This window comes from Rhagoletis zephyria, unplaced genomic scaffold, assembly GCF_001687245.7.
Source record: "Rhagoletis zephyria isolate East Lansing unplaced genomic scaffold, Rhagoletis_zephyria_1.1 Rzeph_scaffold_02541, whole genome shotgun sequence".
Taxonomy (NCBI): Eukaryota; Metazoa; Arthropoda; class Insecta; order Diptera; family Tephritidae; genus Rhagoletis; species Rhagoletis zephyria.
Genome location: NW_016159625.1, coordinates 47,384 through 65,612, shown reverse-complemented (window position 1 = coordinate 65,612; position 18,229 = coordinate 47,384). Strand labels below are relative to the sequence as shown.

Genomic DNA, 18,229 nt, shown 5'->3' with positions numbered 1-18,229 from the left:
AGGCCGGGTTATGAAATTACTCGTCCTGGTAAGCTCTCGACTTGTGTAGAATTTCAAAGGGTCTAAGGAGCTTATCGGCATTCGAGAAACTAGAAACTGATGAGGTGTAAACTTATGTGAAGGTGGCTCTGAGGACNGAGGCCGGGGTATGAAATTACTCGTCCTGGTAAGCTCTCGACTTGTGTAGGATTTCAAAGGGTCTAAGGAGCTTATCGGCATTCGAGAAACTAGAAACTGATGAGGTGTAAACTTATGTGAAGGTGGCTCTGAGGAAAAGTTCTCACAGCTCCAGAAGTCCCGACATGTGCAGCCCTCTGAAGTATACCTTATTTTGTTATTCTTAACATAAAATCAAATCAGAGTACCGTAAACGTCCAGATTACAATTTTCACGCTAAGACCTCACCTCCTCACTGTTTGTAAGAGTAAAAAGGAAAACTTGATTTCTTTACACTTTCCTCTACATTTATCTTCTAACTTAGCCTTGAATCCAGGCGTTCTCCTAGGCACCCGCTCGTTTAGAAAATCGTTGAATTTGGTCATTCAACTTGGATTATTCAAATCTGGAGACGTTATTTCTGGCCATAAAGAGGGCACGTTCTGTTGTCTAATAATCCTAGAGATTTTTTTGCATAGTATGCCGCTCACCAGGAAGCTGATGTACAGTAGGTACAATTGTACTTTTTTAAAACTTTTTATACCCGAGCGCACTTGTGCACAAGGTGCACAAAATCGTTAGAAATAGGGGTAAAAGCACGNTTTTAAAACTTTTTATACCCGAGCGCACTTGTGCACAAGGTGCACAAAATTGTTAGAAATAGGGGTAAAAGCACGCTTCTTACCATGTAACAGCAGTTTTCAGAAAGGTGAAAAACTATATTTAATACTTACGTCGAGTATTTAATGTTCGGCTCCACCCAAACTTAGACTTTCTTACTTGTTTTAAATTACATTCAGTACAAGCCCACCATTTGTGTTAAATGTGTATGTGGTGTGAGAAATTCAGTTTGCTTGGGATGGGCCACGCCCTTTTTTCCAACTTGAACTCGGTTCATATTTAGGCTCTCAAAATTTATTTATCCACAGCAACCTTTTTTTGCCTCACTGTGAGTCAAATTAGTTTACTGTGAGTACAAAGTTGATATAGAATCGGAGAATATAAAAATGCATATTATTTTTCATCAACTTTAATGGCTTGAAGATTTAACACGAGGAAAAAGGCGCTTGTCCGATTAGCCTTATCTTAAATGGCCGGCTAGGCGGTAGCTCGTTGCCTCTTTCACGATGGTCATTCGTGATTTGGGACCTCTAGTGTACGTCAAGGTTGAGAAGCTTGAGCTATTTTTCGCTGCTCACTGCTCAGTCTCCCGACTCATCGTTGAGTATGCCAGAGTTACCAGCTATATATGTTTAAGCATAAATCCCGCTTGACCTGCCCAACCTCGAATGTACTACTAAACCATTTTTTAGGGTAACTAACATGGCCGAGCGGATAAAGTTGTGTACTTTCCTGGACCAACCATCAGCGAAGACTCCTCCTTTGGTAAGCAATTTCATTAAAAAAAAAATCATAAAAAAGCGTCAGACGATTGGGCATTTGACCACAATTCGGCGTAAAATGATAGCGCAATCGTGTGATCGGGAAAATATTGCGCTTTGTGCCAATCATAGCAAACAATTTTTATATATTATTTTTATTAAATTTCCAATTAAATTTATACATACGGTTCCAATCGTTGGACTGCTAAAGAAATAGTTATCCCAATTTTTATATTTTTTGCCAATAGGTCAAAATAATAAAAAAATACAAATTTGTACAAATATACCACTCGTATAATCCAGCCTTTAGAAAAATTTTTGAAGAGCCGGACTCGCAGCTCTCTACACTTTTATTTAAGAAATATGTGAGATTCTGAGAATGTATATGTATACTTAATTAAAGTAATTTATGTACAACCAAACAAATTTTTTTCGAAAGCACCACAACATCAAAATTTTTTACAACACAAACTAGTTACATATTTTTCGCATTCACCTGAAAGTTAATAGTCGCCGTCACCGCTCTCATCGAATCTGCATAGTTCTGCAATACATTTTCAATCTGCAAACACGATTGTCGCCAATCGAAGAGTTGTTCCACTTTAAGCACACACTCTTCGCAGATATTCTTCGGAAGGTAGTCGTCCTTGGATATCTAAAAATGCGCAAAAAAAACAAGTGCTTAAATTTAAAAAAATTTATTTACATGTATGTATGTAAATATATTTAAAGACAGACCTAGACATAGTATTACTGTCCGTTGCGGAGTCACCAAACAAAAAAATTTTACGCTGGGACGGTTGCTAGAAAAAATGCTGCATGTTCAAGAAAAAGTTCTGCAGTAATCTGATGTCCACCTCAGATATTTATTCATAAGTTTTATCAANTACTCTGGGACGGTTGCTAGAAAAAATGCTGCATGTTCAAGAAAAAGTTCGGCAGTAATCCGATGTCCACCTCAGATATTTATTCATAAGTTTTATCAGAATGGCTTTAGCAGAGCAGCTGAGAATAAAGTGATGAGATAATTCCATCTCGCTATTTATAGATCCTCCACTTTAGGTGACAACTTCAAGACGCTTACCAGAAATTGAAGGAGAAGCTCCGCCAAACACGTAGAAATACGAAACTTGAAATCGAAATGGTCGCAGAAGACAGACAACAGTCACATTATACCAATGTTTTAAATGGTAAATTGAAAGCTATCAATACTTTTCCAAAAAAGTAAAAAAAAAGTTAATAAATACATCCGATTCTGAAAAATATCGATACCGAGTTACTCAATTCCCAAAGCTTCTCGATACGACCCATCAATATTATTAACCACCTAATGTTATGCATACTAGATGTGTCAGTTAATCGGAAAATTACTTCTCCATTTCGGCAGAACATGCAGTTTTATGGCTGACCTTGTATTCGTATTCCTCTTCGGTTGGTGTTCGTACTCATTTTTGAATTCGTGAATTCCGGAATATGGACGAGGGAAAAGAAAATGCGAAAATAATACACCGTTAGCAAACCAAATACGATGCCTATCAGCGAACTTCGACATATTTCGATAAATCTTGCTAGATATGAATTAACTTTGTTTACTTGCTATATTTCGATATCGCCAGAACATTTTCGAAAACTATGAAAAAATTTACCGAACAGATAAACTCTGGCATAAAGTTGACAACTCAAAAATTTATATATTTCGATATATGTATAACTCTATAAATTTCGATAACTCGATCATTTTATATAGCCCTAGAAATTTCGATAACTCGATATACTTTGAACAACTAAAAAAATTCGATTTGATAGACCGACAAATTTCGATAAACCAATAAATATATATACCTCGATAATTTGAGAGAACTCGAAAAATTACGCTAAATATATTAATTTCGTTAAGTCGGTAAACTGCTATAGCTCTACAAATTTGGATGATATTGATAATTCAATAATTATCGATAACTTGAAATATTTCAGTAACTTGACAGATTTCGATAATCCGATCAATTTTTACAACCCGATAACTATCTGTAAATTTTGTTAACTACAAACTTCGATGACTATAAATTTCGATGACTTAATAACTTTCGGTAGCTTAATTTTTGATGACTGAATATATTTCGATTCTTATCAAAAAATTTCAATAAATTACCTTGCCTTTTGCACATATGTATATGTCTATGCATTACTCATTGTTTTCATTTTCGTCTTTATCTTAAATTTTGCCTTAACTTTTCTGTCTTCATCTTTTTATCATTTCTTTATCCATCTTCACATTTATCTTTATAACTTTATAAAAATTACGATTTTGGTAATTTGCAACCAATTTTGAAACCATAAAAATTTTCGCCTTCTACAGTAAAGTACCTTTCCAGTGTGTTCTTGGTTTCGATATCGGTCCAGTAGCATCGCCAAACGAACGACTACAAAATTTACGATAGCTTACTAATGTTTAGATTTAGTCATGCAGGGTCTGATAAACTTATACAAAGCTACTGTTCGCTTTTGTTAGTTCGTGTAATGTATGTACATATGTATGCAGTTAGTTAGTCGTTGTAGTCCATTTTGAGAATATGAAAAAATAAAAAAAATATGTATTTATGTACATTAGGGTGGTCCTTAAATGTAGGAAGCTAATTTTTACATCCGATTTCCTAAGCCTAAATCCCTCCGTCGATGCTACTATAAGTCGAAGATATCACATATAAATTTTGGCCCCGATTGGAGACGGTTAAGGCATGTTGCAAAGGGGGCAAGGTTCAGATTCCTCGATGGAGACTCAAAGAATTAAAATAAATGTTTTTTTCATCTAATATCCAAAATCATACTACCGTATTCGCAGATATCATATATAAATTTTGATCACGACTGGAAACGGTTAAGGCGTGTAGCACAGGGGTTAAAGTTCAAATTACACTATACGTCTTAACCAACTCTAACCGGGACCAAAATTTATATGTGATATCCTCGACTATAGTAGTAGAGGAAAAATTTGTGAAGTGGGCCACCATTTTTTCGTGCAGTTATGTGTTTAAGCTTCGCAACGATAAAACAAAATTTCACACAATTCAAAATAAATTGGGCGTCAAGACAAATATTTTTCCGCAAATAATTACTAATAGAGCGTACAACAATATTAGCCCAAAACGCGATTTTAAAGCCCATAAGATGTTAGTAATATTTGAAAACAATTTAATAACTTTTATTAAAAAATTTATGGCAAAAAAAAAATAAAAATGGGAAGAAAACGCCAATCGCGAGAAAACAACTAAAATCTAAACAATTTCGTAAAATCGTAATAGCTATAACTTCCAAAATAATTCCAAAATTTATATAAAATTTTTAATATAAAATTTATGTATGTGATACCTGTGACCGTGGTATTACCGATTAAGGCGATGAGACAGAAAAATCCCCCATTTGATTTTTTAAGGACCACCCTAATGTACGTACAAAAAATATATCTATACATATGTAAGTACCAGTATGCATTTTCATTGACACTTACATTCGTAGACATTAGCGTGCGCAGTTTGTAGACCAAATTCCTCTGCTCCGCCTCCTTCTCGAATAGATGAATTTTGGCGGGACCATTTCGTATCGAGCAGAGGCGGCAAAGTTCAGCAAATGTGGTAAAGTTCAAGTCGCCGTTATATACTTGTTGTGTTTGCTGTTGTTGTTGCTGATGTTGCTGCTGCTGCTGCTGATGCTGTTGCTGATGTTGCTGTGTATTGTGTTGTTGATGCTGGTGCTGATGTTGGTGCTGGTGTTGACCGTGATGTTGCTGTGTTGATTGTGGTTGTTGTTGTTGTTGCTGAGACTGTTGTGTGTTATTAGCGCTCAACATAACTAGATTTGTTTAGCTACTACTAATTTGGTTAGTTTTCTTCTTTTTTTGCAGTTGTGCTATGGGCACCCCAGTATCTCAAATATTATAATAGCATTGCTCTTCGTAAATTTTTATTGGAATCTGGAAAAAAGTAATCTGTTAGATTTGCCACAGAGCACGGGAAATGCATATGTAAGTATGTACATTAATCCAAAAAGTTTTCAAAATTTTCGTGGAAGACCATGAACTAGTTATGTAATATATATGTATGTAGATATGTGCATTAGGGAGGCTCGGCACATCTATTTGTTTAGTTCTTCAAAATCATATTGAAGGATGCAGACTTCAAACATATATGAGACATGCTTTTTCATATCGGTTGTTGTTGTTGTTGTAGCGGCTACAACAACCCCGCCCAGGTCGGTTGGTATCTCAGTCGTTGTCGTCAAGTTCCACTAACGGCAGCTCTAGGAAGCGTGCAGCTTCTGCGGGGTTGGTCCACAGGGACAAGGCCGTTAGGGTTGTCGGGTTTTCCGGGCATGCGAAGAGATGTTTCGAGTCATGTGGGGTCTCTCCGCATGCCGGACACTAATTCAATCTACTCAGGTAGGAGTTTAACCTGCTGCAGTACCCGGAGCGAAGTTGTGCTAGTGTCGTTCGCGTCTCCCGAGGCAGATGAAGCTCCGTCTCGTCTGTGTCCGGGGGCGGTATGCCTAGAACGGCATTCACAGGTCTAGAGTCTACATAACTCGAGACTGACTCCCTGTGAATGCCGTTCAGGGCCAGTCGGTAAGCTGTCTGGACTTCGTCCGTCAGTTCATATAGATGCCTCCTGACGTGCCTAGGCGAGGGCTCCTCTGCAAGCAGCTGTCTGTTTGGGTGGCCAGAAACTGCTTGCAGAGCATGATGTTGTGCTCCTTTACGGGGAGCATTTGCGCCTCGCCGTGAAGATGGTGTTCGGGCGACATCAGGAGGCATCCTGTCGCTGTCCTGAGTGCGGTGTTCTGTGCAGTCTGTAGCTTCGTCCACTGCGTCCTACTAGTCCCCGGCGACCACACTGGCGCTGCGTAGTTTAAAACCGGCCGGCCTATTGCCTTGTATGTTGCCAGCAACGTTTCTTTGTCTTTGCCCCAAGTACTGCCGGCTAGCGACTTGAGGACCTTGTTGCGGCTCTGTACTTTATTGACAATAGCGGTTGCGTGCGCAGAGAAGGAGAGCAGGCTGTCGAATGTTACTCCGAGTATTTTGGGATTATTCACCGTCGGAATTGGTGTGTCATCGACGTGAATTCCCAGCGGTAGCCTGACCTCCTTCGTCCAGGTGGTGTCTCACTTTCGAATGGCTTCAAGTTTTTTTTTTGGGTTCTATACATAAAATAAGCTCACGTGTTCGGGGATTTTTTTTCTTGTTTTTTTTTCTTCGGAGGTATGATCTGACTAATCATGTACTTCTTCAAATCGTTATATCGCGGGTTCTGCTCATCGTAGAGACTTCATCTTAACGTCGTTTTAAAGCTAAAGAAACGGGCTTAACCCTTATATATATAAAATGGTCAATATTTTCCTAAAGCTAACTTAGCTATTAACAGTTGAACTTTTTGTAGTTGATTTGCAGTGAAGACCAGTAAATTAGGGATTTAAAATTATACCATCGTAATCCTAGCTTAATTCTTTAAAAAAATACGCGATTCAAAAAACAGGGGTTTTTCAAGAAGTATTTTTAAAATATTTTTCTTTATGACGAGATGGTTTATTTTATGAGAATCAACAATTTTTTGTAATTTTTTTTTTTCAAAAACTAATCGGAGACACGACATAATTTTTTTTACGAAATCCGTCCGACTTAAAAATGAATGGCTCATATACATATATTTCAAATATATGCTTTTAGTGTAACTGCGCTTACATATACATATGTACATTTCTAGTTACTTTCAGGGCCGGGTTAAAGTATGATATGACGCCTACCGAGAGCTCAAAGCCCTTAGCGAACGGAGTGCTTCGAAAACCTGACCTGTAGATCTTCTCAGCCTTACTCCTTTACAACGGAACTCTGCCTTGGAGTTCGACGACCTGGTATAAAATATACATAGGTACATGCCAAATAAAGAAGCTCCTCCGGCCAAAAATGTCTACCGCGAAGGCCCCCAAGTTTGACCGCCCTTATCAACATTAATACCATGTACCGGAAGTTGCAGGGTTAGTTCCCCTCACATAACTGGGACAAAGCTGAAGGCCTACCTTTTCGAAGTTGGATAAGGAAGCAAAGCGAATATGCCTGGTGTTAAACGAGGACAAGACGAAGTATCTCCTGTCATCAAACAAACAGTCAGCGCATTCGCGCCTTGGCAACCACGTCACTGTTGACAGTTATAACTTTGAGAAAGTAGAAAGTTTCGTTTGCTTGTGAACCAGGATTAACACCANAAGTATCTCCTGTCATCAAACAAACAGTCAGCGCATTCGCGCCTTGGCAAACACGTCACTGTTGACAGTTATAACTTTGAGAAAGTAGAAAGTTTCGTTTGCTTGTGAACCAGGATTAACACCGATAATAATGTCAGCATCGCTCTTGCCAACAAATGCTACTTTGGACTGAGCAGGCAATTCAGAAGTAAAGTACTCTCTCGGCGTACGAAAACAATCCTCGACTTTTTTGAACTGAAATTCTGTAGTTAACTGCCGATTCTGAGTTAACTATGCACTGTGAATTTGACCTTCAGAGTTTTCGAGCTGGCTTGGCTTTGTCGTTCGAATGGAAACCGACTCTCCGAGCTTTGAAAGCAGTCATTTCGGAACCAGCTGGTGGTATATAGCAGAGGAAGAGGAGGGCCTCCCGCTGCCATGGAGAGATCAAGTGGAGAACGGCTTGGCTTCACTTGGCATTTCCAATTGGTGACAATCGGCATAGAAGAGAAACAACTGGCGTGCTTTGTTGAGCTCCGCCAAAATTTCTTAGGCGGTTACAGCGCCAAATGAGAAGAAGACGGCTCTGCGCCTTTTAGTACACCGCGAACAGCGTCTGTGGAGATTTTTGGAAAAAGTACAATCGATAATATTTATACAACAAATTTTACAGGGCGAGAGCTAGGATATCGGTCAAACCAGGGAACAAGACCGATACTTTTTTGAAGCGAAATTCGCTTGATATTTTTGATTAAAAAATATTTAACCCAAGGTGAATTCATACAAGGTGATAGTGGCAGTCCAAAAACAAGAAACTGCACTAACAAATTATACGCACGATGACAATCAGAACACAAAAAACTTACAATAAACACATCATTTTGACAATCAGCACAATTCGTCTTTAAATGAGCTGCTCAGGTAACACCACCTTGTATGAATTCGTCTTGATTTACCCTGCTAATTTTGTTTCTTTATACTACATTCGTTCTTAAAAATATGCAAAAAACTCCGAAAATATAATTCTATGATTTGTTTACTATGCTTCCGTTTGGACACCCAAATCTTCCCTCTTGAGGAATAGGAGGACCTTTTTGTCATACGCCCCGCACATAAGCCTAGACATCTTGCAACTATGCGTTTTAGTTCACGCCTTCTACACCTTTCGTATCATGGACATATCGAGCTCCCGGTTAATCGCTTGGAGCGAAATCGGCACCTCCTATAACAGCACAGTTTCCGATAGTCAATCCTTCCTCAAAAATTTGACGCTATACCACTGTCCCCATAGCATAAACTGTCCCGTAGCATAAAGCCTGGCGGCAGTTCTTAACGCTATATTCTTGGCCGGAAGGTCCGCCGGCAAGAGATGCAACAAGGTGTTGTCCTGAGTGCTCCTGTCATGCGGATCATTGATATCCGCTATAAACTTTCTAGTCTTCTAGCACGTAAAACCCAGTGGCTTTCCTCCTATAAGCTTCAGTTCTTTATTTTTAAACACTCTGGTAAGACTATTGGATTCGAACATTAAGCAATATTTAGCTAACTCCAAGAGTACTTTCCAACTGCGAGCATGCCCACTCCAGACCCCGATCTGTGGATACTGCACTCCATCAAATTGTGGCTAACATCGAAAAAAGCCTGGGCCCTCAGGGAGATTGCTTCCGGAGCTTTCTTTTCACAACCTTTACCCCGCTTTTATGCACCCTGACGATGAACAATTAGCTGTTACGCTTTCAGGCCTAGCTCTAAATATAAGGGTTAAACGCCAGAATTTCAATTATTCGCCTTTTTTCCAAACCCGGTTTTCGAGTTATTTGAAAAATTGCAATTTGATGAAAAAACCCGGTTCCCGATTTTGAAATTAAGAAAAGAACAGATAAATCGGTTTTATTTCACATAGTTTTCATACAGTGAAAATGTTTATGTTGGTATGAAGTTATTACAGGAAAGATATCTTTTAATTGGAAAAAAGGAAGCAAACAAAGTTTTATTTCTGGTCCCAGCCACGAAAAAAGGTGTTTTCTAATAGCGGTCTTCCTTCGGTAGATAATGCCAAGCCTCTGAGTGTACTTCTGCAGCAAAAAACGCTTCTTCGGAAGTGCAGTAAAAGTTTATATCTCTCCATTTTCGTCATATCTGGAAGCAGAACACGAATTGGAGAAATTCGGTCAAATACGTAGAAAACGTTTAAGCGCCAAACATTTATTTATTGGAATCTGTTACCTATGATATACTGTTCATTCCTAAATAACCTAAGCTATAATTTTAAATTTATTTAGAGGGTGGGCCTGANGTTTAAGCGCCAAACATTTATTTATTGGAATCTGTTACCTATGATATACTTACTGTTCATTCCTAAATAACCTAAGCTATAATTTTAAATTTATTTAGAGGGTGGGCTGGGATTTTTTGTAGAGTAAGTTTTATTAGAAATATTAAAATATTATAAAAAATGTAATAATTTACCACATTAATTTTTTTCTTTTTAACCGACATCAAAAAAAGCAGGAGATTATCAATTCATTGGAATACTATTTTTTTTATATATGTTACCGCCTAACTTTGGACAACATTAACCGATTTCGGCGGTTGCCTCAGGGAAGATCCCATACTAATTTGATTTAGATCGCATCATTGGATCATGAAGAAATTAACGGTACTTCTAAATTTTTATATGAGAATTGAAGTCGGTTGTGTGTTTTGCTTACAAATTACATGTTATTGTAGCAGTTGAGTTGTACCGAGCCTAACATAGAAATTTATATTACATGAAGTTTATTATGAACTTATTGGAGAGTTAAAATAAAAATTTGTTAATTGCCTATCTTACTTGCAAGCAAATTTTAAAATGCTGTTTCGTCTTTATACCAAAGTCGTAATTTTTTCATTATTTTTAACCGACTTCAAAAAAAAGTAGGAGGTTATATATCGTCGGAATATTTTGTTTATGTAAGTATGTTACCACATAACTGATTTCGATAATTTTTTTTTTAAAGAAAAGGTGGTAGCTCAGAGGTGGCCCCATTCTAATTTGGTTTAGATCCGATTATCGGTTCATGAAGAAATGATTCATAAAATACAAGGTCGGTTTAAAGAGCTTTATCAAATGACGTTTTCATGCATTTTTCAGTTTATAAACCTTTTTTTACTTTATGGGAATTCATCTAAACGCATAAACGCCTTGTAAGAGCGCAAATCTCGTAAATAAACCAGTTTTCCATGCAAAATTAATTGAGTTTACTAGCTTTCCATGGTTACGAGGCACTTACGCGTTTCGATAAATTGCCTTTTTATTTTTTGTGAATAAGGCCATTAAAGTTTTACATGAGAATTGAAGTCGGTTTTGTTTTTTGCTAAAAAATTACTTGTTTATTTAAACCAGTGATTCCCAAAGTGGTCCAGGCGGACTCCCAGGGGTCCACGGGAGACTCGGCAGGGGTCTACGTTGGCGTGAAATAAATTTGGGTGTCCACAAAAATTTATCTGGTTTCAATAGTAAAGAACCAAAATAGTTGCTTGTTATCCTATTTTTTTAACTTTAATTCTTGTCAGTGGTGTATAGTGCTTTTGACGCACTGGTGAACTTACCTTCACTTTGTGCCACCGTACGTGGGGAAGCCTTAAAGGCCCTGCAGACTAAAAAGAAACGGATGTTGGTATAACACTAAGGGCCGGCTGTTCAATGTCTGGTTATCACTACTTGCCGGTTAAACATCATTATCGACGTTTTCGACATCATGCATATAACATGTGATCGATAAAGCAGTCGTTGTATTTAACCAGAGCTTCTACCTCCGATTAGTGCTAATCAAACATTGAACAACCGGCCCTAAGGGCCGGTTTCTCCATCTCTGGTTAACACTAACTCCCCGGTTAAACATTGTTATCGACGTTCTAACTCCATGCATATAACAGGGAGTCGATAAGGTCGGTAACGATGTTTACCGGGGCATTAGTGTTAACCGGAGATAGAGAAACCGGCCCTAAGTGATGCGATGCGGAAATTGTCGGCAGCAGATATTTGAGCACTTGTGTCTTTTCAATGCTACAGGATAGNTTAAATCTGTTTAATAAAATTCAACCTTGCGTACTTTTCAGTGGGTTTTGTTTGTTTAGAATATTTATACCGATTGATTGGTACTGAATGAATGTGTGCACACATAGCAAAAGCTGCATTCATCTGAATGCGTATTCAGTGTTAAAAGTTGATGCTTCGTCATTCAATTTTTTCAATCTTTCTTTGAATATGTTAATGTGTGCAATCATATCTACTTTGAGTGAATGTAGAATTGGAAAATTATAAGCCACATTCCCCAACAAGGAAAAATTCAATGAAAACATAATAGCATAAAATTGATGATTTTTAATTTCAAATGATTTCACAGTTTTACAGCTCTGCAGGATAGTACGCCACCATAACCTTTATTGAAGAGATTCTAGAGAGAGAGTTCCCTGAAGGGGAATGCTGGTTTAATTCCAGCACTTAGCCCGCACTCGTACATTGTTTAACCTTCACTGATGCCTCCAAAACTGACTCAGAGTCAGAATCTGCAGTATTTTCCGGGGTTAATGGGGATAAGCTTCACTTTTTCTCTTGGGGAATATGCTTACGTGTCTACAGGTACAGATAAGCTGCACTTAATTCATTGGCCAGCCCTCTATCTAAGTACTTGCAAACTAGTTCAGCAATGCAAGTCTCGCCTAAATTATGTTGGTAAAGATAACGAGCTTGCTTTACTCTGGGTGCCGGGCAACTCGGAAGTGCCTGGAAATAAGACGTCTGACCCTTTGGCCGCAGTTGGCTTAGACCAGGCATTCCTCGATCCGCAACCAGTTACTTAAAGCACTCCCCACTTGACCATCGAAGCCACCATCAGAAACTGGGTGGATACTTCGCTCAGCAATGACAGGTGGGCAAAACTCATGTTGCCTTCAATCTCAGAGTCTGTCTAGTTTTTTCCTCTCACTGAGAAGACGGGACTGCTGACTGGTCACTTCACGTGGCACAAACACCTGACTGTGATAGGCGTAAATGACAACTCCATTTGCCCATCCTGCTTTGAAGAGAATGAGACGGTGGAACACTTCTTCAGCTTTTTGCTTACTTGTTTGTTTATCATCGATTTATCTAGATTCGGTCTTTTCTTTTTTGTCAGTTTCTGAATTTGAAGTTTGGCGTCAAAAGCTTTGCAGTTTTGTTGTTTCAAGTTTTGTGTTTTAAAAATGCGGGTGACGAATATTTTTCGCATCACTTTAAAACTCGGAACGATAAAAATAAAAATGATGCCATCAACACAAATAAACTATTAGACAAATACATCACATGTAAATTTATGAGTGAGCCGAACATGTGATGAGTTTATTTATTGTTCTTAAAAATATAACTCCTCATGGCTTTACGAGCTCTATTTTTTAAAACTTGCAAGTGTGTAATCACACTATTTTATTAAATATAACACAGGAAAATATTTTATTTTTATTTTTGCCACTCCAAATTTAGTTCTGGAACTCACCCGCGATGCAAAATTATATCGTTAGATTTAATCTTCACATTTTTTGATGAGCTTTGTGAATATGTTAGAAATGAGCTTAAGCCGAAATGAGCATGAGCCGAAACCAGTAAAGTTTTGAAAGGGGTCTACGAGAAAAATAAGTTTGGGATTTAAACAATAGTCTTCGAGGGTCTTCTGCAAATCGATTCATTGTTTTGGTGAAGATTTCATTTTTGTTTTTTCTTGTTTTCTGTGAACGCTAAGCATACCTATGTAAACCTAAATTCAAGTATAAACTAAGTAGAAAATATTAAAATATAATAATTATTTTATCTTTTCTTTTAAGTAAATGGCCGATATGATGAGTAAAAATCATTAAATTTTCTTNAGTATAAACTAAGTAGAAAATATTAAAATATAATAATTATTTTATCTTTTTTTTTAAGTAAATGGCCGATATGATAGAGTAAAAATCATTAAATTTTCTGTTACAATTTATTTTTTGTATAGCAAAAAAGGCACCATTGTGCTGTTTATAAACATAATTTATCAGTCTAACAAAAGGAAGCTGAAAAGGACGTTCACAGATGATAAAATTATCGAGTAACAACCAGCATTTTACCAATTCTCCTGAAATAGAAGTGAAGATGTGTGAATTGGGAATTGATTATGAATTCATAGAAAGAAACTAACAATGAAACTTTGGATAGTACCTGCGTCCGTCCACGAAGGCACCTACTGGGTCGAATTGTAAGTCCAAACCATCCAGCAGTTTGGTAATTTCATGACATGCATACAATGCACAAGAAAATCTATGAAATCGCGTCTTTTTAGTTTGGTTAATTTTTTGGCAAAAAAAAATTAAATTTCCTTCCACACAGAAATACAAAAAAGTACTTTGTACGGAATGGAAATCTGTTAAGTCGTTTGTTCATGCATCGCCGTCATACGAAAGGCTTTTCATTTATGTGTATACATATGTACGTAGATAGATTCTGCAATTAATAAAAATCGTCGAAATGATCACTATATACTGAAAATTAATATAATTTTAATTTGTCGATGACTTTTTCTTTCAGTGTACTGCACTTGTCATTCGTATTAACTATCCACAACCCGATTAACGGCTGATGCAACTTTCAAACTGCAGCATTTGTGGTGTGTGAATGCGTTACCGATTTCAGTAGTTGATAACAGCACAGCTATGGTGTGGAAGTACATATATGTAAAGTGAGGTCGAATACATAAATTAATGAAAACATAGAGGCACAACGCGAATTTGGTGCATCAAACTTAGGCATGTTACTAAAACCCAACACCATCATTGTAACGAAAGGCAGAGCATTGGGCGCGCAATAACTGACCACCCACCCACTAACCTTGGCGAAAAATCGATATTGCACTTTCCCAATGACACAAAATTCGCTGTGTTACGAACAAAACGCCAACTCAGCGAAATATTAGTGAGGTACACAAAAAATAGACACTTGACGGTGTATACACAAATACTAAATGTGCCACTTGCTCCTCGAAAAGAGCTGATGGATACGTCTTTCGGGTCAGCGCGGCACTGCCCATTTACCTTTTTCCTCAAACGTTTGTTTACTTATTCCAGCAATGCAGCAGAATGCGATGCACTGCAAAGGAATTTATCATTCGATAGTGACCATATACTGGCGCTGCGGCTGCAAGCTGCCGCTGCATCTGCTGGTGCTAATGATAAACGTGTATAAAAGTGGTCAGGACAGGCGAACAACATTGCAATTACACATTAAGTAACTTATTTTTCATTTTTTCATTTATTTGAATTTCAAAGTCTTTTTTGTATTATTTTGTTTATTATTTTTTATTGCACTGATGCATTTTCGTTTCTCAAACCACCATAAATACTTTGCACTTTACTGTTCACTTTTTCGATTTGTTAGCATTTTTTCACCGTTCAACTTCTGCAAATGTACACTGAAAATAATTTGTTTGCATTTCTGTTGTTGTTGTTGTTTTGTTGTTGTATAAATGCACTTTGCAGTTAATATGCGACAGCTGAATGCTTTGACCAATGAAATTTCCGGCCTACTGCCTTCTTGCTGCCATTTGGCCGCCACCTCTAACTGCTGTCGCAAATGCACTAACGTCAAAAAGTTACGGTTATCGCTATTGAAGTGCGGGAGTGGAAAACCCTCCACAACAAAAAATTCATTGACATTTCCGCGTGTGCGCACTGAGTGGTTAGTGAAAAGGAAATAGTAGAAAGGAAAGGGACAATTTGTTGTCAGTGGTAATGGTAATGGTACATAGATACGGCGATTTTGGTTATCGGCAATACTCCGAAGGCAAAGTACAAAATTGGCAAAAGATTTCTGTAAATTTGCCGAATTTGTTAATCCAAGGAAATTTCATAATTTTCTGTTCGGGAAATACAGCCGGAGGTAGCGTCATTTTGGTAAAGGCTTGCAATATTGCGTCTATTAGAGCTGTCAAAAAAGCCAACAGGTTGGCCATTAACGCAAATGCTTTCCGTTAACTCACACTACTCGCAAAGTGAATGGCGATAGCAACAACGTCAACCTAAAGGGCATACAAAAACACACACTATTTTCTTGACTAGACTTTTTTTTTAGACGATAGGTTCATAGAAACGTACTTATTTAAGTATTAAATTTTCATTATAGGCACAACTATTTACTGGATTCACAGAATGTCGTAAACTTCGGAATGTCTGTGGTGTTTTCTGTTCTCGAAAAAATTGTTTCCTCTTATATGGCAACATTATCAGAGTGTAACATTATCAGAGTGCAACATTTTAAACAAAGAGCACTCAATATGCCTGTGAAGGTGCTGAGAAAATAACACGAAAGAAAACGTTATCGTAATGCGTTTAATGTAGAATAGCGGTTAAAACCGGCTAATTATTGGGCGAGAGCGAATAGATGACGGCTGAACTCTAAACAGGGCTGAGATTGGCTTGACCGGGGATATCATAGCCGCCTATCATCTGAAACACCCACTTAAAGAGGAAACAAATGAAAACACCTTTACCTTCAACCCATTATTGTATTTTTAAACATTTCCTAGGGATCTGCCCATGATACTAAACTGATTTATTAATACCCGGCGTGTTTCACTGCGCCTTGAAAGTGTTTTTGTGCTATTTGATACCCATATTGTAATATTTCATTTATCTTATCAATTTATTTTAATATAATTTTCAAACGCGCCATATAAAATATTTTCGGTAATAAACTTTCCTAAACCTCTTCAGTTTGATACCCATATTGCAATATTCAACTTATCTTATCAATTAAATTGAATTAAAATTTTCAAACAGGCGGCAACCTTCAACAAAAATATTTTCGGCTGTAAGCCTTCTTAAACCGTTTTCTTTTGCCCGCCATATTGCAATATTTACTTTATCTTATAAATTTAATTACACTGAAATTTTTAAACAAATGGCAACTTTCTATTTTTTTTCTTCCTATATTTTAAGTGAGACCCCTAGCAATGCATCGGTGAAAACTGCATTCAATTCCATGCATTAGTTTTCCCAGTGATGCGCGTGCAAACATACAGGCAGACAGACAGACAAAAATTCTAAAAATTGTTGATTTGGCTTCTGTTGCTCTAATAAACTACGTGTCAGTTGGTAAGTGTGTTTCTCCATTACTAATGCTAATTTATAAATAAACGAAGTCCCTGCATCTTTAAATATATATATATATATATTGGATACTGTCAACAGTGAGGTTAATGCCGCCTCGATTTATCCCAGGGAGCAGGGGCGGACCCAGCAGCAATTCTTTGGAATTTTTCAACATATGTCGTGTATATAAATTTAAAAATCACCGCAATTTAAAATTTTTAGAGTTTTGAATTTCTTGAATTTTCCCATTTTAAATAACTTGAGTGGAATTCCAAAATTTTCTAAACTTTCAAAACTTTGTGAATTTCAGAAATTTTAGTAAATCACAATAATTCAATATAATGATGAATACTAAATTTCTAGAAATTTTTTATTAATGTCCACCATGTTCGAAGACACGCTCTTAATTATAAAAGCCGATTACATGCACAAGCGCAAACCAGTATTGTTGCATTTATTGCAACATGAATTTCTAATTAAAGGCCAGCGCAAAATACTATTTTCGCCAGAGAATGCTGCAGAGTTCTACAAATCTCAAGCGGAAGATAAAGATTTCATGTTGCAAGTCATTTTACTTTCGAAGGGCATTAGTGAGGCCTTCATACTGGCCAAGGAGAATGCGGTGGAAGGCTTGATCTGCACAATGATTTGCTATTTGTAATGCTCCACTTGATTGGTTTTTACAAATGTTTTAATTAACCTAAATCTTCCTCAAATCTTTCATTGCAGCTCAACATCCATGGAAATGGTACGCAATGTGCACGTTTCAACGAGCACAGAGAGCGCTGCACGCGAGATAAGTTTCATTTTTGTAAATTGTAAAAATAATGGAATTCTTAGCTACCTAATCTCCCACTATTCCATTAATATTCATTTAACCTTACTGCAGATATTCCTGAGCCCATTCCACTTTTTAAACGGCACAAATTTTCCTCAGACTCTCTAATGGCGCCGTTCATTAGTCAACTCTATGAGATTATTCAGAAACCCGATGATGAAAAGAAGAGTTGGAAAGTTCAGTTGGCTGAGTGGTTGACCCTGGAAAATCCAGAACTGCCAATAATGAGCAATACATGTAGCACTAGGGCTGAAATTTTTGTCGAAGACAAGACTCAACAGGTCAATTTGGTGGACTCAACTGGAAAAAAGCCTTGCGTTTTTCATACTGATGGCGCTGGTGGTGAGACGGCTTCTTCAGATGTTACCTGTGCCCCTTCGTCTTCATCCACTGGTAATTCAATAGTGATGAGCAGTTCGTCCTGCATGACATGTTGTCCCTTCGAGCGCACTGAGGTCGACGTGACCACCGAGGATGTATGTAATAAAGC

General features: G+C 37.5%; 2 protein-coding genes across 6 annotated transcripts in view; one reads left to right on the top strand and one right to left on the bottom strand.

The window, feature by feature from the left end:
- LOC108367102 (transcription factor SPT20 homolog) overlaps positions 1-15,889 on the bottom strand; it is a 30,290-nt gene extending 14,401 nt beyond the window's left edge. For 2 of the 5 annotated variants that reach the window (XM_017621654.1, XM_017621647.1), the window contains exons 1-3: positions 14,847-15,889; positions 5,044-5,505; positions 2,035-2,193 (exon numbers count right to left, since the gene is read on the bottom strand). In XM_017621654.1, coding sequence (XP_017477143.1) covers positions 2,035-2,193; positions 5,044-5,382 — 498 coding nt within the window. In that variant the 5' untranslated portion in view covers positions 5,383-5,505; positions 14,847-15,889. Of the gene's footprint in view, positions 1-2,034; positions 2,194-5,043; positions 5,521-11,360; positions 11,382-14,846 lie in introns of those variants that run through there. The other 3 variants (XM_017621648.1, XM_017621649.1, XM_017621651.1) reach the window with 3 other exon arrangements.
- Positions 15,890-17,277: 1,388 nt separating this feature from the next.
- Positions 17,278-18,229, top strand: part of LOC108367104 (nucleoside diphosphate kinase homolog 5) — a 2,441-nt gene continuing 1,489 nt past the window's right edge. The window contains exons 1-3 of the mRNA XM_017621655.1: positions 17,278-17,558; positions 17,631-17,719; positions 17,791-18,227. Of these exons, the coding sequence (XP_017477144.1) occupies positions 17,278-17,558; positions 17,631-17,719; positions 17,791-18,227 (807 nt within the window). The remainder of the gene's footprint in view (positions 17,559-17,630; positions 17,720-17,790; positions 18,228-18,229) is intronic.